Raw genomic sequence first — 22,791 nt, forward strand, 5'->3', positions numbered from 1 at the left:
GATATCACACACTCTAAAAATATTTAATTAGCCTGTCCCTGGGTCATACATACACAAGAAAGTCAATGATCCTTCAACTCCGTTTCCAAAAATAAAAAAAGCTATTAACTTATCCCCCTCCAAATGTGTCCTTGCTTTTCTAACCGGCACACGGCTGCCCAGTTATTTCCCACCCTCCTTTGTGGCTCAGCACAGCTGGGATTATGTCCTCACCAATAGAGTGGGAGCGGGAGAAATGTACGACGTCATCTTACCTGCCTAAGAGGATACTGCAACCCTGTATTTTTGTTCCTCCACACTTACCACCTGGCTTTGCCCATGCAAAGTATCCCTGGGATACTCAAACAATGTGGGAGAACTAGGTCACTGGAAGATTATGAAAAGCAGAGCCACCCACACCTGGACCCTTCACCTGAGAACTGTCAGGCATGACAGGAACAAATCTTCTCACTCCACTGTCTCTTGGGCATCTGCAACAGCAGCTCAGCTTCTGCCCTGATACAGCACAACCCGAGGTGTGTCTACAGTTCCCCTCTCCACAAGTTACATTCAACCCCACACCAACATATCCCCTAACAATGGTTTCAAACCACAAAATAATCTAAAAAGTTAGAAACGAATAGCACGCACCAGCTTAACAGCACAACTAATTAAAGATATTTTTTCCAAGGTGTTCTTAAATAGTAAAGTTAAATCTTAACTCTCCAAAGTAGTAGTATGAAAAATACAAGAGAAACTTACCAAATGTGCCATAAAATCCTCTAGGTCCACAAGCCCCCACGCCATACTTTTTTAGAGATGCTAAAGCTGCTGCCTTTATACAATTAAAAAAACTATACTTTAATAGTTTATCTTTAAGAGTACAAAACTGACATTTTCTATTCTTTAACCCACATAGCTTCTTTCTTTCTTAAAACTACAACAATTCTAACAGGATTTAAAGAAAAACAGATGTAAAGATTTAGATATACAACTTAAAATACGGGAAAGCTGTATAAGCTCGATTCTCAAAACCTGGTTAACCCAATGCCTTTGTGCTTTTTTTGCACTGTGGGCTTTATAGAGAAGTGTTCAATAGCTCACAATCACAGTAAGAAGTGGGGCAATCTCCTATGCATTTCTCAGACTTTTAACTGGTCTGGCTTGTGTTCCCTGGCTCTCACCAAACACTATGCTGCACTAGAAGCTCCCACCTCCCCCTGCCCAAACCCAGATTACGATTCTGTACAGCAAACATGTATACAGGCCTTTCTGACATTCTGCCAATTCTCTCTTATTTTATACCCAGTTTAAGTTGGTAATGTTATCTGTCCATTTCAGCATTATGTGCTACTCACCTTTATCCTAGGGTTATCTAACAATCCAAGAAAATTAAATGAGGCAAAGTTTATACATTCTTTTCCATTCACCACAATGTTGTGGCTTGGAGGGCTAGGGATAAAAAGACAACAGTGGTATGGTTCAACACACATTCTTACTATATGGGACACACACATATCATATATTACACTACCCTGGTTTCAGGAATGATCTAGAAGTGATGCCACTCTACCCTATTTGCATAGTGATCTCTCTCTTTTATTTTGTAGTTTTAAAAAGTAAAATTAGAAAAGAGTGTATTAAAAATCAGTTACCCATCTATTAATTCTATTCTTAATAGGCAATCCTGTCCCATTTAAATAAAAAAGAAAAATGAGCTAGAATTCCAGTGGGTATGTAGCAAATACTTGCTTTGGTTTTAAAACTTGCTTGAGAAAACAGTAGCTAAATAAAGTACCTCAGAAAAAATCTGGAATAAGATACTCAGGAAGGAAAGATAAAAAGATTAAGACCCAAAGCGTAAATAGGGAGAACAAAACAAGATCTTACATAGCTCAGTGGTTTTATAATTTAAAAAAAAAAAAAATTTTTTTTTTGTTTTTGTTTTTATAGGAAACCACTGGAAGAGTAAGTGGGATATGATCCCAATTTCTAAAGTTAATGCCAGAATGCTCTTTAACAGTGACTCTCCACCTAGAAGCCATTATCAACTACCTGTCACTCAAGGAGATAAACTAAGAGATTGATTACTCTTAACAAATCCCCACTGAAAGGTATAATAGAGAATATAGTTTAGAAAAAAAGGAATTTTAACTCCAAAGTTGTCATCTGGATAAACAAAAAACCAAACCCGTTGCTGTCAAGTCGATTCCAACTCAAAGTGACCCTACAGGACAGAGAACTGCCCCTTAGGGTTTCCAAGGAGCACCTGGTGGATTCAAACTGTCAACCTTTTGGTTAGCAGCTGTAACTCCCAAGCACTAAACCACCAGGGTTGGATAAATACCCAAAGGTCAGCAAAGAAACTGTTAGATATGTGAAAGTAAGGAAGTGGTGATTCTCAAAAACAACGATCCTAAGGGATGTAAAACATGCAGGACCTAAATACCATACAACATCATCATAAAGGACGGCAGAGGTGTGAGGGTGAGAAATGAGTGGAGTAGAACTACACCTACTTCTCACCAACAATCTCATTATTCAACATTTTGTATTTATGACAACAGTTAAAAATCTACCATGAGACTATTTCACGCATTAACGACATACGTCTGGCAGTAAAGAACGCCAAGGTATGAGGTGAGAGTAATGCTGGCCGTGATGGTTAAGGTATGTGTCAACTTGGCTAAGCCATGATTCTTAGTGGGTTGGCAGTTATGTGGTGACGTAATTTGGCAGTTATGTAATGATGTAGTCATCTTCCATTTTGTGACTGATATGGTCATCCCTCTTTCACATAATGCCAATTTTCACGCAATGACCTTGTCTTGGGAACCTAACCACGTTGTTAAGTGAGGTGTGGGAGTAGTCTAGTAAGCCTATATTGCTCAATAAGGAGAGAGAGATTAAATTTTGACTGAAAATACATTAAACATTAAGGGAGAGGGAAGAATGATGTAAACAATTAAGAAAAACAAAGACCAAGTTACACAGAAAGCAAGAAAAAGAAATGAAAAAAGTAAAACCATAGTTTTTAGAAAAGAAAATAAGATTATAGAAATACCATCTATAACACATCTTCCCCTAATTATAATCCCTCAGATAACACAGAATTGTTGTTAGTTGCTGCTGAGTCGATTCTAACTGATTTTGACCCCACGTCATTCCTTGAAGTTGTCAAGGATTTCAATCTTGTCAGATCAACAATCGATGCCCATGGAAGTAGCAGTTCAAGAAATCAAACCATGTATTGCATTGGTTAAATCTGCTGCAAAAGGCTTCTTTAAAGTTCTAAAAAGCAAAGAAATCATTTTGATGACTAAGATGTACCTGACCGAAGCCATGGTCTTTTCAATTGCCTCATGTACCTGTGAAAGCTGGACAATGAAAAAGAAAGACAAAAAAATAATTGATGCATTTGAACTACAGTGTTGAAGAATAGTGAATACGCTAAGGACTGCCAGAAAAATGAACAAATGTGTCTTGGAAGAAATATAGCCTAAACGCTCCTTAGAAGAATGACGAGACTTTCTCACACATACTTTGGACATGCTGTCAGGATGGATGAGTCAGTCCATGGAGAAGGACATCGTGCTTGTTAAAGTACAGGGTCAGCGAAAAAGAGGAAGACCCTCAATGAGACAGATTGACACGGTGGCTGCAACAATGGGCTGAAGCATAACAACGATTGTGAAGATGGCGCAGGACCAGCCAGTGTTTTGTTCTGTTGTACACAGGGTCGCTAAGAGTTGGAACTGACTTGACAGCACCTAACAATAACAGTAACATCCTGAACAACAATAAATAAATAAAATTATATGTAACAAAGAAAAAAGTACAAGAAAGGAAATGTAATCACACAGCATTGGCTGACTTCATGAATAATATTAATGTTGGCACAAACAAGTAAACATTAAATAATGTATATTTAAGGCACATTATGTTAGAACTGAACTCTCTTGGGAAGAAGCGAGGAACAAGGTCCTTGCATGTAGCTAAGCAGCCAGTTACCCGGGCGTCCTGCTGAGGGTGCAGAGGGAACTGCACCACAGCTCAAGTGCCTTATCAGGTTGTCGCTTTTTCTGGAGGAAGGCACCTTTTCCAAATTCACTCAAAGGCACCATAGAGGCTACTGGGGACTGGACAAACCAAGTATTAGTGTGTTTTTAGACACCCAGCCCTTGACTCCTACAATTCATGGATAAAAAAAAAAAAAAAAACTCAAGAAATAAGAGCATAAGCAAGTTCCTTAAAAAAAGTAAATACCAGAAAAAAGCTACAGAAATAATAGAAAGCAATTATTTCTAGAGAGTGGGGTGATGAGGAATGGCAAGGTGGATTGCAGTTTTCTGTCATAAAAATTTCAAGTTATGCACATTCGTAAGTATTTAAAAGGATCTATCAGTGTACTTTAGTCCAGTAACTGAGCAGAGGAGAAATGCTGTATGATCATCTCAGTAGAGGCAAAAACAGCATTTGATAAAATATCCTAACTTATAAAACAAACAAAAAAGATCCCTTAGCGAAGTAGGAAGAGAAAGGAATACCCATAACTGAGTAATGGCTCTCTCTTAAAAACCATCAGAGACAGGACTAGGAGGCCATTATTGCCCCTCCTGTTCAACACTGTACGGGAGTCACTGTATGCAGTGCAGTAAGACGAGGAAAAGGAATAAAAAAATTCCTCATAACAGAGACAAAAACTGTGAGGTACCTAGAAATGGATCTATTGAAAGATACACAGTCACTGTCAATTTCCTGGCGGCAATATTGCGCTTCAATTACATGACATCACCACAGGAGGTAACTGGATGAAGGGTAGACGGGATTGCTCTGCATTATTCTTATGACTGCATGTGAATGTACAAATATTCCAAAATAAAGTAAAAAAAACCAAGATATGTGAAACTTTTATGGAGAATATTATACAGTTTTACAGTACTCAAGTATATGAGTGATATACTATGTGTGTGAGTGGTGAGTATCAGCAAGACACCAATTCTCTCAAATTAACCCATACACTCATTGCCTTTCTAATTAAAAAGCCAAATCCATTTTTCTGGGTCAAATTTGATCAGCTAAACCTAAACTCATAGTGAAGAATAAAGAATGGCCTAGACAATTTTGAACCACAGACAGTAGGAGCAATCATTCTAGTCAAGGATTTTTATAGAACTACAGTGTTTACATGAATAATGTTCTGACACAGGGAAGGACAAACACACCAAGAGAGAAGAAATAAAAACCAAAACAGACCCTTGATAACAGAGCCTGGTATACAATAGAAGGCAATTTTCTAATCAGCAGGTAAAGAATGGGCTGTCCATGCATTCCCCAGAGACACGTGGGGGATGATTCTCAGCCCCTTGCCTTGTCAGAGCGTGACCCCCTGCTGCTACCTGATACCAGTACCTACACCAATCACCCCTGCCTCTCTAAGACTGTAGGACAGAGCCTGTACCACACACTTGATGATCAGCTACCTGGAAACCTGAGCTGAATTCATACAAGAAAACTGAATGGACTCCTAGACTGATATACCTGATAACACCTCTAGCCAGCTGGGGACAAGATGTCAGAGCTTCAAAGGCGAAAATAATCAAGCCAGCTCACTCAAGCAACCCATCTGGGTATATCAAAACAAAACAAAGCAAGAAGCTATGACACAGTAAGCAAGCATAAACTAATACAATACTCATAGATGGTTCGGAGACAACAGTCAATATCAAGTCACATAAAGAAACAAGCCATGATCACCTCAACAGGCTCTCAAAACAAAGAATCCAGGGATCTTCTAGATGAAAGTGCATTCCTGGAATTGCCAAAGCCAGAATACAAAAGATTAATATACAGAACCCTTTAAGACATCAGAAAGGAAATGAAGCAAAACACAGAACAAGCCAAGGAACACAGATAAAGCAACTGAAGAAATTAGAAACATTATTCAGGAACACAATGCAAAATTTAATAAGTTGGAAAAATCCATAGACAGACAGCAATCAAATTCGGAAGATGAACAATAAAATTACAGAAGTAGACAACTCAATAGAAAGTCAGAGGACAAGAACTGAGCAAGTGGAAGGCAGAATTTCTGAACTTGAAGATAAAGCATTTGGCACCAATATATTTGAAAAAAAATCAGATAAAAGAATTTTAAAAAATGAAGAAATCTTAAGGATCATCTGGGATTCTATCAAGAGAAATAACGTACGAGTGATTGGAGTACTAGAACGGGGAGGGATAACAGAAAATACAGAGAGAACTGCTGAAGATTTCTTGGCAGAAAACTCACCTGATATCATGAAAAATGAGAAGATATCTATCCAAGATGCTAATGAGGTACATTTTAAAAGAAAGTCACCAAGACATATTATAATCACACTTGCCAAAACAAAAGAGAATTTTAAGAGCACCTAGGGATAAATAAAAAGTCACCTACAAAGGAGAGTCAATAAGAATAAACTCGGACTACTCAACAGAAATCATGCAGGTAAGAAGGCATGATTTCTGTTCAATGGGATGACTTATATAAAAAACTGAAGGAAAAAAACTGCCAGCCAAGAATCATATATCCAGCAAAACTGTCTCTCAAATATGAAGGTAAAATTAGGACATTTTCAGATAAACAGAAGTTTAGGGAATTCGTAAAAACCAAACCAAAATTACAAGAAATACTGAAGGGAATTCTTTGGTTAGAAAATCAATAATATCATGTATCAACCCAAGACTACAACACTGGGAAGAGCAATCAGGAGTCAACCCGGACAGGGAAATCACAAAAATAAATCAAGACAAAAAAATACTCAAAACAAGTAAACAGCAATGTTATCATGTAAAAGAAAACAACATTAAAACAATAAAGAGGGACTAAAAAATAGAAGTAACAGATCTTCCATATGGAGAGGAAGACAAGGCGATACAAAGAAATAAAAGTTAGGTTCAAATTTAGAAAAACAAATAAATAAATAAATAATAAGGTAATGACAAAGTAGACAAACTCTCCTACACATCAAAATAAAATACAAGAAAAAATAGAGACAGCAGAAACAAAATAAAGAACAAGTATGAAGAAAGGACAACATATATAATCTACTCAGCACATAAGTGGGGTAAAGGAATTGGTCAACACACAAAAAAAAAACATCAAAATGATGGCACTAAATTCATACCTAGCCATAAATATGCTGAATGTAAACGGACTAAATGCATCAATAAAGAGAGGGGCAGAATGGATTAAAAAACAAGATCTGTCTATATGCTGCCTACAAGAGACACACTTTAGACTTAGAGACACAAACAAACTAAAACTCAAAGGATGGAAAAAAATATATCAAGCAAAAAAAAATCAAAAAACAGCAGGAGTGGCAATATTAATTTCTGACAAAACAGACTTTAAAGTTAAATCCATCATAAAGGATATGGAAGGACACTATATAATGATCAAAGGAACAAAATATCAAGACGATATTAGCATATTAAATACTTATGTACCCAATGACAGGGCTGCAAGATACATAAAACAAACTCTATTAGCATTGAAAAGTGAGATAGACAGCTCCACAATTACAGTAGGAGACTTTAATGTACCACTTTCGGTGAAGGACAGGACATCCAGAAAGAAGCTCGATAAAGACATGGAAGATCTAAATGCCACAATCAACCAACTTGATCTCACAGACACATACAGAACGGTCCACTGAACAGCAGCCAAGTATACTTTCTTTTCTAGTGCACATGGAACATTCTCTAAAATAGACCATGTATTAGGTCATAAAGCAAGCCTTAGCAGAATCCAAAACACTGAAATATTACAAAGCATGTTTTCTGACCATAAGGCCATAAAAGTGGAAATCAGTAACAGAAAAAGCTGGGAAAAAAAATCAAACACTTGGAAACTGAACAATACCCTACTCAAAAAACGACTGGGTTACAGAAGACATTAAGGATGGAATAAACAAATTCACAGAAACCAATGAGAATGAAAACTCTTCCTGTCAGAACCTTTGGGACACAGTGAAAACCGTGCTTAGAGATCAATTTATATCAATAAATGTACGTATACAAAAAGGGCAAAAATAAAATAATTATCCCTACGACTTGAACAAATATAAAGAGAGCAACAAAAGAAACCCTCAGGCACCAAGGAAAACAAACAATAATAATTGCAGCAGAACTAAATGAAATAGGAAACATAAAAGCAACTGAAAGAATCAACAAGACCAAAAGCTGGTTCTTTGAAAAAATCAACAAAATTGATAAACCGTTGGCCAAACTGACAAAAGAAAAACAAAAGAGGAAGTAAATAACCCAAATAAGAAATGAGATGGGTGATATTACAACATACCCAACTGAAATTAAAAGAATCATATCAGATTACTATGAAACATTGTACTCTAACAAATTTGAAAACCTATAAAAACAGATGAATTCCTAGAAACACATTACCTACCTAAACTAACACAAACAGAGGTAGAACAACTAAATATACCCGTAACAAAAGAAGAGACTGAAAAGGTAATCGAAAAACTACCAACAAAAAAAAGCGCTGGTCTGGACAGCTTCAGTGCAGAGTTCTACCGAACTTTCAGAGAAATACCTACTACTAAAGGTATTTCAGAGCATAGAAAAGGACGGAATACTACCAAACTCATTCTATGAAGCCAGCATATCCCTGATACCAAAACCAGGCAAAGACACCACACACACACAAAAAATTACAGACCTATAACCGTCATGAACTTAGATGCAAAAGTCCTCAACAAAATTCTAGCCAATAGAAATCAAAAAAATAATTCACCATAACCAAGTGGGATTCATACTAGGTATGTAAAGATGGTTCAATAGTAGAAATAATCAATGTAATCCATCATATAAATAAAACAAAAGACAGGAATCACAAGATCTTATCAACTGATACAGAAAAGACATTTGACAAAGCTCATTCATGATAAAAACTCTCATCGAAATAGGAATAGAAGGAAAATTCCACAACATAATGAAGAGTATTTATACAAAGCCAATAGCCAACATCATCCTAAATGGAGAGAGCCTGAAAGCATTCCCATTGAGATCTGGAACCAGACAAGGATGCCCTTTATCACCACTTACTCAACATTGTGCTGGAGGTCCTAGCCAGAGCAATTAGGCTAGATAAAGAAATAAAGGGCATCCAGATTGGCAAGGAAGAAGTAAAAGTATCTCTATTTGTGGATGACATGACCTTATACACAGAAAACCCTAAGAAATCCTCCAGAAAACTACTGAAACTAATAGAAGAGTTCAGCAGAGTATCGGGACACAAGATAAAGACACAAAAATCAGTTGGATTCCTCTATACCAACAAAAAGAACATCCAAGAGGAAATCACCAAATCAATATCATTTACAGTAGCCCCCAAGAAAATCAAATACTTAGGAATAAATCTTACCAGAGATGTAAAAGACCTATACAAAGAAAACCACAAAATTCTTCTGCAAGAAACCAAGAGACCTACATAAGTGGAAAAACATACCTTGCTCATGGATAGAAAGACTTAACACTATAAAAATATCTACTGTACAAAAAGCAATCTGTAGATTTAATGCGATTCCAATCCAAATTCCAATGACATTTTTTAATGAGATGGAGAAACAAATCACCAACTTCATACGGAAGGGAAAGAGGCCTCAGATAAGTAAGGCATTACTGAAAAAGAAGAACAAAGTGGGAGGCCTCACTCTACCTGATTTTAGAACCTATTATGCCGCCATAGTAGTCAAAACAGCCTGGTACTGGTACAACAACAGATACATAGGCCAATGGAACAGAATTGAGATTCCAGACATAAATCCATCCAGATATGGGCAGCTGATATTTGACAAAGGCCCAAAATCAGTTAAATGGGGAAAAGACCGTCTTTTTAACAAATGGTGCTGACCTAACTGGATATCCATCTGTAAAAAAAGGAAACAAGACCATACCTCACACCATGCACAAAAATGGGCTCAAAATGGATCAGAGACCTAAACATAAAATCTAAAACTATAAAGATCATGGAAGAAAAAAATAAGGACGTTAGGAGCCCTAATACACGGCATAAACAGTATATAAAACATTACAAACAATGCAGAAAAAAAACCAGATAACTCGGAGCTCCTAAAAATCAAACACCTACACTCATCCAAAGATTCACTAAAAGAGTAAAAAAGATTACCTACAGACTGGGAGAAAGCTTTTAGCTATGACATTTCCGACCAGCGCCTGATCTCTAAAATCTACATGATACTGCAAAAAAACAAATAACCCAATTAAAAAATGGGCAGAAGATATGAACAGACACTTCGCTAAAGAAGACATTCAGATAGCTAACAGATACATGAGGAAATGCTCACGATCATTAGGCATCAGAGAAATGCAAATCAAAACTACAATGAGATTCCACCTCATTCCAACGAGGCTGGCCTTAATCCAAAAACGATAACTGTTGGAGAGGTTGTGGACAGACTGGAACACTTGCACTCTGCTGGTGAGAATGTAAAGTAGTACAACCATTTTGGAAATCGATTTGACGCTTCCTTAAAAAGCTAGAAAGAGAACTACCATACGATCCAGCAATCTCACTCCCTGGAATATATCCTAGAGAAATAAGAGCCTTTACACCAACAGATATATGCACACCCATGTTCACTGCAGCACTGTTTACAATAGCAAAAAGCTGGAAGGAACCAAGGTGCCCATCAACAGATGAATGGATAAATTATGGTACATTCACACAATGGAATATTTCACATCGATAAAGAACAGTGATGAATCTCTGAAACACTTCATAACATGGAGGAAACTGGAAGGCACTATGCTGAATGAAATTAGTCAGTTGCAAAAGGACAAATATTGTATAAGACCAATATTATAAGAACTCGAGAAAGTTTAATGGTTATGAGAGGGGGGAGGGAGGGACAGTGGGAGAGGGGTATTCACTAATTAGTAGGTAAGAGCTGCTTTAGATGACGAGAAAGACAACACACAATTCAGGCAAGGTCAGCATAATTGGACTAAACCAAAAGCGAAGAAGTTTCCTGAACAAACTGAATGCTTCAAAGGCCAACGTAGCAGGGGTGGGGTTTTGCGGACCATGGTTTCAGAGGACATCTAAGTCAACTGCCATAATAAAATCTATTAAGAAAACATTCTGCATCCCACTTTGGATGTGGTGTCTGGGGTCTTAAACACTAACAAGTGGCCATCTAAGATGCATCAATTGGTCTCAACTCACCTGGACCAATGGAGAATGAAGAACACCAATGACACAAGGTAATTACGAGCCTAAGAGACAGAAATGCCCACATAAACCAGAGACTACCTCAGCCTGAGCCCAGAAGAACTAGATGGTGCCCAGCTACAACTGATGAGTGCCCTGACAGGGAACACAACAGAGAACCCCTGAGGGAGCAGGAGAGTAATGGGCTGCAGACCCCAAATTCTCGTAAAAAGACCAGACTTAATGGTCTGACTGAGACTAGAAGGACCCTGGTGTTCATGGCCCCAGACCTTCTGTTGGCCCAGGACAGGAACCATTCCTAAAGCCAACTTTTCAGACAGAGATTGGAGTGGAGAGTGGGATGGAAAGGGAAGCTGGTAAGGCGTGAGCTTCTTGGATTAGGTGGACACTTGAGACTATGTTGGCTTCTCCTACCTGGAGAGGAGAGGGTAGAAGCAGTTAGAAACTGGCAAAATGGACAGGAAAAGAGAGAGTGAAGGGAGGAAGCGGGCTGTCTCATTGGAGGGAGAGCAACTAGGTGTATGTAGCAAGGTGTATATAATTTTTTTGTGAGAGAAACTGACTTGATTAGTAAACTTTCACTTAAAGCACAATAAAAAAAAAAAAAAAAAAAAAGAATGGGCTGTCCAACTAATAATGCTAGCACAGCTGACCACCACAGGAAAACAGGACCTTTGGGACAGGGAAGGATTTAAGAATGGTATCTAACTCAGTTAACATATAAAACTTTTATAAGACTAAAGGCATCTGTAGAAGCTTCTCTTAGATCAGATCAGAAGTAGCAGATAGATACACTTAGAATATCCTGCACCACAGTAATAACGATATAGTAATGATTTTAGAGGCTACAGGTATAGATGCTTAAAAGTTTAAATAAAAGCAAAGGGAAAACATCCACCAAGTTCAAGACAGTGGTTACCTTGTGTGAGAGGCAAGAGGAAGAGTTCCTTTAGCTATATTTGTGATGTAGTTCTTTTTAAAAATACATTCGATGTTAATATAGCAAAATGCTAATGCCTATTAATTCTGTTTGGCGGGCATGTGATATTTTCTATATACTTAAAATACATCTTAGTTTAAACAGTAATACATCCGGTAAAATGAAGATAATCGATAGAACTGAAAGCCAAAGTAGATCAGACATTGGGAATAGGAGGAAGGCAGCATAAGTGAGGTAAAAGTTCCAAAATTCATACGGTAGGGTTCAATGGGTGTTACCTATAGTAGACCATTCAAGAAACAAGAGTCTAAGCACACTATTAATATCTAGCTTTATGAGGGTAACCTATGACAAACCTAAAATCAGGAACAAATAAGGTGGGAAAAAAAGCTGTTGCTTTTCATTTTAAGTGTTTCTGACCATTTGAAATATTACTACACACATGCATTAATTAGTGAAAAAACAGCCTTTTATTGGCTAAAAAAAAAATTCCCAAATTGTGGACTTTAAAAAATGTCCATTCCCTTAAAGGAAATTTAATATTTGGAACTAAAGCAGTTAAGTTTCTGACCTGCAGACATTTCTAGATGTTTTATTTCAATTAAAAAGAAATACTGTACGAACCACTATATACTTTGGCAAATATACCTACAGAAAACCAAATACAAGTCCTTTGAGCATCGAAATTGATTTACCCTGAAACAATGTTGTAGTTCAGAGCAGGATGGTCTTTGGAGATAGGAGGAACAAGAGGTTCTGGTTGCCACTCTTCAATCAACTCTTCCCTTTCCTATGGGAGAAAAGAATTACAATGCAGCACAGAGCCAGCCCTCTGCATCCATCCAGCAGGGTAGAAGAGGAGTTACAATGTAGCACAGAGCCAGCCCTCTGCATTGGATCCAGCAGGGTAGAAGAGGAGTTACAATGTAGCACAGAGCCAACCCTCTGCATCCATCCAGCAGGGTAGAAGAGGAGTTACAATGTAGCACAGAGCCAGCCCTCTACATCAGATCCGGCAGGGTAGAAGAGGAGTTACAATGTAGCACAGAGCCAGCCCTCTACATCAGATCCGGCAGGGTAGAAGAGGAGTTACAATGTAGCACAGAGCCAGCCCTCTACATCAGATCCGGCAGGGTAGAAGAGGAGTTACAATGTAGCACAGAGCCAGCCCTCTACATCAGATCCGGCAGGGTAGAAGAGGAGTTACAATGTAGCACAGAGTCAGCCCTCTGCATCCTATCCAACAGGGTAGAAGGAGTTACAATGTAGCAGAGCCAGCCCTCTGCAGACTATCCAGCAGGGTAGAAAAGGAGTTACAATGTAGCACAGATCCAGCAGGGTAGAAAAGGAGTTACAATGTAGCACAGAGCCACCCCTCTGCATCAGATCCAGCAGGGTAGAAGAGGAGTTACAATGTAGCACAGAGCGAGCACTCTGCATCCACTCCAGCAGATATCTCAACTGACTACAGTAATGGAGACATAACGAATATGCGTTAGAAATGCTCTGTCTAGCTGTCGTGGCTAGAAAGGAAACAGAATCAATATTGAGTTTTATGAATGAACACCCTCACCTCTTTCTTATAACATGCTAAAGAGTTATTTTCCATGTAGAGTTTTGTGGGTAACTTGAAAGTTGGAGAAAATTTTATTATTTTTATGTTCAGGAGTTTTCAGTGTGGGAAGCAGGACATGTAACTGCTACTGATAGTAAGAAAAGAGAAAATCCGAAACACAAAGGTAAGAAGCCTGGCTTCAGGTCAGTGAGCTCAGCCTCTATTCCCAGCTACTACAGATACATCACAGCCTAAGTTCTTACAGCAGTGACTGTTAGGTGAAGGGCTAGGCCAGATCACAAAGCCCCGTTTCTATAAGCCATCTTCAGGGATTTGGAAGTAGCTGAAATATGGAAAAAGGCTCTTTTATAATAATTATTGCAATGGGATTTAGTTGTTTTGAAATTTATCATGAAACATCCACCATTTTATACTCTTTACCTTTACGCATTACACGTATCTTGACTATTTTTTTTCTTATCCTTTCTTGAACAAATCAGAGAAAAAACTTTGAAAATGTCCTCTGAATATATAGAGTAAGATGAAGCAACTAAATTAACTTGACAGCCACAGCAACTTTTACCTTATAGATATGATTGCTCCTTAGAGTTCTAGTTCAATATTTCTGTGAAATGCTTAAGTGCAATTTTTCTCCTGATGGGTTCCTCCAGGGCAGGACCAAGAATGTAATCACCTGCCACTCAGGCACTCAAAAATATCTGTTGAATAAATCAACCAATACATTTTTCCATCTGCTTCTACCAATAACTCCATGAAGAAAACCAGGAGCCCACAGAAGGCCAGGAAAACAATGAGGCACATCAATACTGGCTACTATGAAGACAGCTGTTAAAATCAATTCAAAACCCCCTGACATTCAAGGGACTCTAGAGGCCTATAAAATTCAGAAGGGCATTTCTTCTATGCTGCTACAAAGATAAGCTTTAAAAACAATAAGTTTTTTTTTTCTTCTGCAGCTTTTAGGGTAAGGAGTCAGTGATTACTCAGTCCTGCTCTGTGTTTTGCTTTCAGAGATTATTCTAAAATTATGTTTAGATATCATCCCTTTAAAATGTGCCTAGGTGTGGAATGATAAGTTTAAACTCAAACTGAGCATATTAGGAATGATCAACCCCTTAAAAAGCTGGGCTAGGACTCTGTTTTATGACTACATAATCACTTACGAGTTCCTAAATGTGAAGAAAGAAAAGTAGAGACAGGATTTCTGGCATGGACGGCCCAACCCTACTGCCATGCTACTGAGAGTGTTCCATGGCATGTTCATCCCACAAGGTGTTCATCATCATAGAAAAAAAAGAGAAGAATTTATGGACAAGTTTAGGGCATTCCTCCAGGCAGAGACTCGAATGTCCATGAAGTATTAAACGCTACAAGAAAATCGTACAATAAGAAATCTGTTTCACTCTATTTTACCCAGATTTCCAAAATTTATTTGCCCCAAGAACCATTTTGCTGTATAATTACTACTAACATAGACCCCAAGGGGACACTGCCCTACTGTTTAATGATTAATATAATGATCAGGACAGCAGTGGCCGCACTCAGTGAAGCCCTGGAACCAAGGACCTATAGTAATTACGTCCCATTTGCACTATTTCCTGTGAATACTCCAGGAGGTAAAGAAAACCCAGTGCTCCACCTCTGTGCCACACTCAGTGCTGCCTTGTGTTCCAAAAAACATCTCTTGCAGTCCCTTCCTCCCTAAGGATTCTGTCGCAATGCTATGGGGGCTGGAAAACGAAACAATCCAAGCCAGAGACACCACACTGTAGTCAAACTGCTCCTTCCTCCCTGTACCTGGGGCAGTTGGTGGACAGGGCTAAGCGTTTCTAACCTAGTGAGCTGACAGGCTTCTTTCCCAGAAGGCTTCTCACCCCCTCACACTAACAGATCCCAGGCAGGTGGCTCCACAGACTCCTCCAGCCACTTCTGCTTCCTAACAGAACACATTGACACTCAATTTGGGGGTTGGGGAAGGATTCTTTCAAACCCCGAACCTCCTTTATGAAGTCCATGGGGAAAATTTTCCCTCAGGCATAAGCAACAGCTGTGCTTTCCCCAAGCAACTCAAATAATCTCACATACTGGCATTCTAAATCCAGGAGTTGTTCAGGCTGTTTACCCCTAGCAAAGGACCACAGGATCATAATATGGCATTCACGTAGGTAGGTATTTACTTTATCCCTGGCTTCACTTTGTTTTGCCTACCCTCATACTTCATTCCCCTTAATTTCCTCACATTATAAAAAAACATTTTAAGGTATATAATTGAGCCACCACAAGTCCTTTTTTGGAAAGACATAGCAACTGTAATCATACATCAAATAAAAGAGAAACTTGATTTCTTACCTTGACTGTAAGATCCGATCGTTCTTGTAACTTGTAAGTTTTAGAGAAAAGAAGTCTAATTATCCAGAGTATTAGAATTCCTTCCAAAATAAGATGATAAGCAGGAGCCTAAAAGTGAGTCGAAAACAAAACAAGAAATGCAACAAACACTTCCAAAACCTGCACATAAACTCAGTGCACCTGCACATACTCCCTCCTGCGCCTTTTGACCTCTTAATTCTCACAATTTACTCTCAAAGTTCCTTTCATTTCTACTCATTCCTTTCCCCATTTCTAATGGTAGATGATTTCTCCTGTGTAAGAAAAGCCTCCAACACTGCAGTTTAAAAACCTTTCAGGAATTAAAAAAAAAAAATTTTTTTTAACGAAATCTGACACAAAATCCCAGCATCTAAAACAAAAGCAACTACCAGATCTTTCCAGTAATTTAAATTTTTACTGGTGGGAAATGACTGTAACAAAATGTTTCACTGCTTAATAAGCCTTCTACCATCCAATTTACTCTTAGATGAGTTAAGAGAGTTATTTGGAAACCAGTTTCTATAATTCTTAAATAATTTTAGGCATTTTACTATACTTTCTGTATCCTTAGTAAGCAAGCTTCTTTAAATCCCTCTTGGAACATGTCAGAGAAAAAAAGACTTTAAAGGAATAGCAGACCTCTTACCTACCGTGTTTTCTAAAAGTATGTAGTGTTTTCTATGACAATAGGCGTAATATCCATCTCAGGTCTTATTTTCAAGTGGAAGTTTCCAAGCTGAAAGCCATGCTGATTTTTATGTTTTGTACAACTAGACACAGCAAGTGCTTCGGGAAGATACCACATATCAACTAAAACCCCAGCCAGTCAGTTAGGGGGTGCTTTACTCCTGGTGGCGTACTGGTTAAGTGCTACAGCTGCTAACCAAAGGGTCGGCAGTTTGAATCCGCTAGGCGTTTCTTGGAAACTCTGGGGGGCAGTTCTACTCTGTTCTATAGGGTTGTTATGAGTCGAAATCGACTCAACGGCACTGCGTTTGGTTTTTGGTTTTTGTTACTCCAGGGGGTTGTCACTGGAAGGTCATTTAAAGACGTCTTGAGAAATTTAAGCACAAATTATATTCAAACACTACACTGAAACAAGGTGATGACGATTCACCATAGTTTAAAAAACATCCAGAATTTGGAGGCTTAAGGAAACTGCCAACAAATTCATATGCTAACTTTCAAGTCAATGCAGAAAAAACCTTAAAACTACACTACGCGTCACATACACGCATGCACACACACAAACAGCTATTCTTTTCCGAGTATACTGTGCTGTGGTACATAATAAGACTCCTTAAAATCTACAGAATTTGGGAACAAGAACAGAAAGCTCTTTAATATGATTTGTGCCTGATTCCCCTTGAATGTAATTCACTTAGGACTAAGGACTCTGGTCTAAACACCCTTTTGGTTTTCTCATAAACTGAGATTCTAGCAGGCAAATATCTGCCCGGTCACTAGCTAAACACTACTCTGAACAAAGAAATCATCCAAGGGAAGGCTAAGAGACTACTTCTTTAGTAAATTATTAAAAACCACAAATGCTGCTCCTTTTCCTCATCAGGAACTGTTACCTACGGGAGGACTTCTCAGAAGTCTCACTCTTGGTTGGTTTCATTGTATCATAAACTACATCAAACAGTCTTCAAAAAGCAAGTGAACATTCCAGAAAATGAACGGAAAATTAAAAAAAAAAATCATTTGATTTTAGTGGCTCTTATCTTACTCAATATAATTAACCTAACGTCGGAGATCACTTTAACAATACAGGCAGGTAGGAGAGAGCCTTATCTTCTCTCTCAACCATTTTTCAAGAAAAAATTCTTGCAATAGAGGACACCATCATTATCCCTGCCAGTAAACAGCAAATTAACTTCTAAAAAACTTGTCACAAAAAAGTGAAATTCCCTTTGACTGAGGGTAAGCTCTGTAAGCACAGGGACTTCTGCATGTTTTTTCATTGTCCTATCCCTAGAGTCTATATCTGTGTTGTCCATATCCTGGCAGCAGTCACACGTGCCTGTTTAAATCTACCTTTAAATAAAATTAAAACTTCAATTGCTCAGTTCCACTAGCCACATTTCAAGTGTCTAACAGACACAAGGAAACGCCGGTGGCATAGTGGTTAAGTACTACAGCTGCTAACCAAAAGGTCGGCCGGTCGAACCCACCAGGCACTTCTTGGAAACTCAATGGGGCAGTGCCACTTTGTCTTATAGGGTCAATTTGAGTAGGAAATGACTCCATGGCAACGGGTTTGGTTTAATAGACACATGTAGTTAGTGGCTACTGTAATGAACAGTTCAGATACATAAAGGCAGACACTGTCTAGTACAAAACAGAATTTCAGCAAGTGTATGTTAAATGAATGAACACTCTCTATGACGGACGTTTTGATTTCATATTAACTTACACACCTGAAATACTGAGCCTTTCAAAAAAGTTTTAACTACTCTTCCTTTAAAAATCTACAGAAACAGTTGTATCACAAGATAGAAAACGGGACGTGTGCGGAAGAAGGACAAACTATTCCATATCCGTAAATCCTAAATAATACGGTTTCTTTTCTAACCCGCACCCCCGACAAAAGACTCCGATTTATTATAATTCTTCCCACTATTCACTACTGGAAACCCTGGTGGCGTAATGGTTAAAAGCTATGGCTGCTAACCAAAAGTTCGGCAGTTCGAATCCACCAGGCGCTCCTTGGAAACCTTATGGGGCAGTTCTACTCTGACCTTTAGGGTCGCTATCAGTTGGAATCCACTCGACGGCAACGGCTTTGGTTTGGTTTCGGTATTAACTACCACACAGTTTCAAGACCCTGATTTCCCTAAGGCCTCCCCAGACTGGGATTTTCCACTCAATTTTCACCATCTCGTCTTACCGCAAGTCCCACTCTAGTTTTTGAGTACCAGCCTCTCTCCTGCGCCCAGAGAGGGCAAGGGCCCTTTCCGTTTCCCCCGTACACTCGCCGCTGGGCCTGGGCGCACCCGGGAGCCCTTCCAGAGAGGCACGCCGAGTCCGGGCGTGACCGAGCCAGCCCTGCCGAGGCCTCAGACCGCACTTTCGCACGAGCCGCCACACCCACGTGTGGCCGTGGGCCGCACGAGCCGCGCAGCTCACCTCGTACAGCGCCTGTACCATTTCCACCAGCACCCACTGCTCCGTGGCGGTCGCCATAGTCGCCGGCGGGGGCTCCTTCCGTAAGGCGGGTTACGGAAACGTCAAATTGTGCGCGGCGCCGCCCAGTGACGTCTTCGCGCTTGCGGGGACGGGACGTCCGAGGGGTGGGCACCGCCTCCTCGCGCTTGCGCACTGAACCGCTAGCGGCCTCGGCGGGAAGGAAAAGGTCAGGGGCTCTAATAGGGCGTCTATTTGAAAAAAAAAAGGGTTGGAGAGAGTGAGAGTGAACGGGCGGGGTCGTCCCACTCTTATTTACCACTCATCCATTAGTTGCTAGGTCGCGTGCTGGACTTCGGGATGGAGAGATTAGTAATAAATAGAAGGAAGTGTTTTTAAGGTAATTATTTACTCTTAAATTACATAACTAATCCATGAATGTGCTACCATAAAAAAACACAAAAATAGCCCACTCGTATAGCACTTACTATGTGTCAGGTATAGTCTAAGCCTTCACAGGATTTTAAATCATTTAGCAGCCTGGTGTGGAACTTTATAGAAACTCCTGTGCATGCAAATATATATGGAGGTGCACACATTTATTTGGATGGATTTCTTAAAAATAATTGAGCATAGGAACAGTACTGTTCTACAACTTGCTTTTCTCAATTACTTTTATTTGTAGGCTTTTTTTCTGTCTACACATGCTGTATTTTTTTGAGTGGCTGAAAACTACTTCTTGGAATGGTTTGTTATATATATTTCTCGTTCCATTTTATTTAAACATTTCCCCATTAACGAACACTTATGTCGTTTCCACTTTTCCCCCTATTACAAACAATGCTGCCATACACACCCATATGTATCTTTCTGTCAGTATTGAAGTATTTCTGACTGCTTTTCTCAGAGAGGAATTTTATTCAAAGGTGAGCTAAATACTGCCATTACCTTTGAGTCCATTCTGACTCATAGCAACCCTGTAGCATAGAGTTGAACTGCCCCACAGGATTTCCAAGGAACTGCCGACCTTTTGGTTAGCAGCATAGTAGCTCTTAACCGCTATACCACCAGGGTTTCCAAATACTGCCATCCTGTTCTCCAAAACACCTCAAACAATTCAAGTTGTATGAAAGCTTATCCACACTGTAGCTAATGGAGGATATTATCAATTAAAAAAATTATTTGCCAATTTATTGGAAATAAAATGATCAATTAGTTTTATTGTCCATGCTTCTGATTACTGATGAGGTTGAGCAACTAACATGTTTTTTGGCACTTGCACTCCTTCTATGAATCACCAAATCATATTATTTGCTCATTTTTCTGTTGGTTATTTTTTCTTTTTTTTACAGCATCTATACATTCTGAATATATTTTGTTGTTTGTATGTGATGATTATTTTTGTCCAGTTTCTGTCTAGTTTATGTTATTTTTTTGTCTGATCCACATTTTAATTTTTATGTCATCTATCTGTTTATTGACTCCGGTTTGCCATGTATATCACAGGGTTATATAGCACCTATGTTTTCCTCCAAAACTTGCATAGGTTCATTGTTGTTTACAGTTAACTCTAATTATTCTGGGAATTATATTTTTCTGTGAGAGAACTGAATCTTAATTATTTTTTTTCTGAAAGGATAACAAGTTTTCCCAAAACCATGTGTATGACTGAATAGCCCTGATTGTCCCTGATAATGTGAATCAGCACCAGTACTATGTATTATATTTCCATGTAGAATTGGCACTATCTAGCAAATGATGTCAGTGCTCTGCCCACATTCTCCTGGCTCCATTACTATGCACATGTCCTCCCCTGGTTCTTTCTTTCCCAACAGCTTGCACCTGCGTTTTTCAGAGGCTTATCTTCAGGCTGCTGGAAGCCATTTTTCCTGCTCTCACGGAGAGTTAGAAGTGTCCGAGAATTTATATTCTGTCCTGGGCTGGGCAGCCCTTAGCCAGACATGACTGATGGTCGTTGGGATATATATATTGTACCTCCCTAGCTGTTGGCTGAGTACCTCTCTCAGTTCTTAGAGGCCACTGTCAGGTCCTTGCCATGTGGCTCTGTCCTCTCACAACTTGGTAGCTTGCTTCTCGAAGATGAGCAGGAGAGTGTCGTTGGTTTTGAATTTTTCTCTTTAGGAAGGGCCCAGTTTTAAGAGTTCACCTGATGAGGTCAGGCCCACCCAGGATAATCTCCCTCAAACTCACAGTCCACTAATTGGTAGCCTAATCATGGAAGTGAAATACAGTCAAATTCATAGGTTCCACCAGCACACATGAGAAGGAGATTATAAAGGACATGTACATCGGGAGGCATGGATTTTAGGATTCTGCCTCCCACACAGCTTTGTAGATAAGTTTATTTATTTTTATTGTACTTTAGATGAAGGTTTATAGAACAAACTAGTTTCTTATTAAACAGCTAGTACACATATTGTTTTATGACATTGGTTAACAACCCCACGACAAGTCAACACTCTCTTGACCTTGGATGCCCTATTACCAGCTTTCCTGTCCTCTTCTCTCTTCTTGTCCTTGCCGGTGGGCTGTTGTGCCCTTTAGTCTCATTTTATGGGCCTGTCTAATCTCTGGCTGAAGGGTGAACCTTGGGAGTGACTTCATTACTGAGCTAAAAGGGTGTGTGGGGGCCATACTCTCCGGGTTTCTCCAGTCTCTGTCGGGCCAGTAAGTCTAATCTTTTTTTGTGTGAGTTAGAATTTTGTTCTACAGTTTTCTCCAGCTGTCTGGAACCCTCTATTGTGATCCCTGTCAGAGCAGTCAGTGGTGGTAGCTGGGCACCATCTAGTTGCGCTATACCTAATATGCTGGAGGCCGTGTAGTTGTGGTCCATTAGACCTTTGGACTAATCTTTCCCTTGTATGCTCAGTTTTCTTCATTATTCCTTGCTCCCGAAGGGAAGAGACCAGTGGATTATCTTAGATAGCCACTCATAGGCATTTAAGACCCCAGACGCTACTCATCAAAGTAGAATATAGAACATTTTCTTTATAAACTATGTTATGCCAATTGAGCTAGATTTTTCCCAAGACCATGGTCCCTACAGCCCTCAGTCCAGCAATTCGGTCCATCAGGGAGTTTGGATGTGTCTATGGAGCTTCCATGACCTTGCCTTGTACAAGTTGTGCTGGCTTTCCCAGTATTGTATACTGTCTTACCCTTTACCAAAGTTGCCACTTACGTAGACAAGTTGTTTTTTTCCCCGCTATTTATGGATAAAGATTCTTAGATATCTGCTTATCCTTGGCAATCTGAAATTAGGATATTTCTAGATGTGAGGACTTTTCATTTATCCTGCTGTGTACAGATAATTCCTGACTTATGACATATTCAAGTTATGAGGACCACACTTAAAGCCTTCTATGGAACAGCTCATACATGATGAGGAAGGGACATTGACAGATCAGAACTTAATGAATTTTGAAGAGGAAGGAAATATTGAAGAAGAAGGAAATAAAGAGGAAGGAGAGAATTTGTCAAAAAAGTTTTACAGTGACAGGATTAGCTGGAGTTTTTTCT

General features: G+C 39.2%; 1 protein-coding gene across 2 annotated transcripts in view; it reads right to left on the reverse strand.

Moving 5' to 3' along the window:
- SPTLC1 (serine palmitoyltransferase long chain base subunit 1) overlaps window positions 1-19,367 on the reverse strand; it is a 73,353-nt gene extending 53,986 nt beyond the window's left edge. The window contains exons 1-5 of one of the 2 annotated variants that reach the window (XM_003420433.4): window positions 19,255-19,367; window positions 16,102-16,209; window positions 12,872-12,966; window positions 1,338-1,431; window positions 742-814 (exon numbers count right to left, since the gene is read on the reverse strand). In XM_003420433.4, coding sequence (XP_003420481.1) covers window positions 742-814; window positions 1,338-1,431; window positions 12,872-12,966; window positions 16,102-16,209; window positions 19,255-19,311 — 427 coding nt within the window. In that variant the 5' untranslated portion in view covers window positions 19,312-19,367. Of the gene's footprint in view, window positions 1-741; window positions 815-1,337; window positions 1,432-12,871; window positions 12,967-16,101; window positions 16,212-19,254 lie in introns of those variants that run through there. The other variant, XM_064291043.1, reaches the window with a different exon arrangement.
- Between the last annotated feature and the right edge of the window lie 3,424 nt (window positions 19,368-22,791).

Source organism: Loxodonta africana, chromosome 9, assembly GCF_030014295.1.
Source record: "Loxodonta africana isolate mLoxAfr1 chromosome 9, mLoxAfr1.hap2, whole genome shotgun sequence".
Classification (NCBI taxonomy): Eukaryota; Metazoa; Chordata; class Mammalia; order Proboscidea; family Elephantidae; genus Loxodonta; species Loxodonta africana.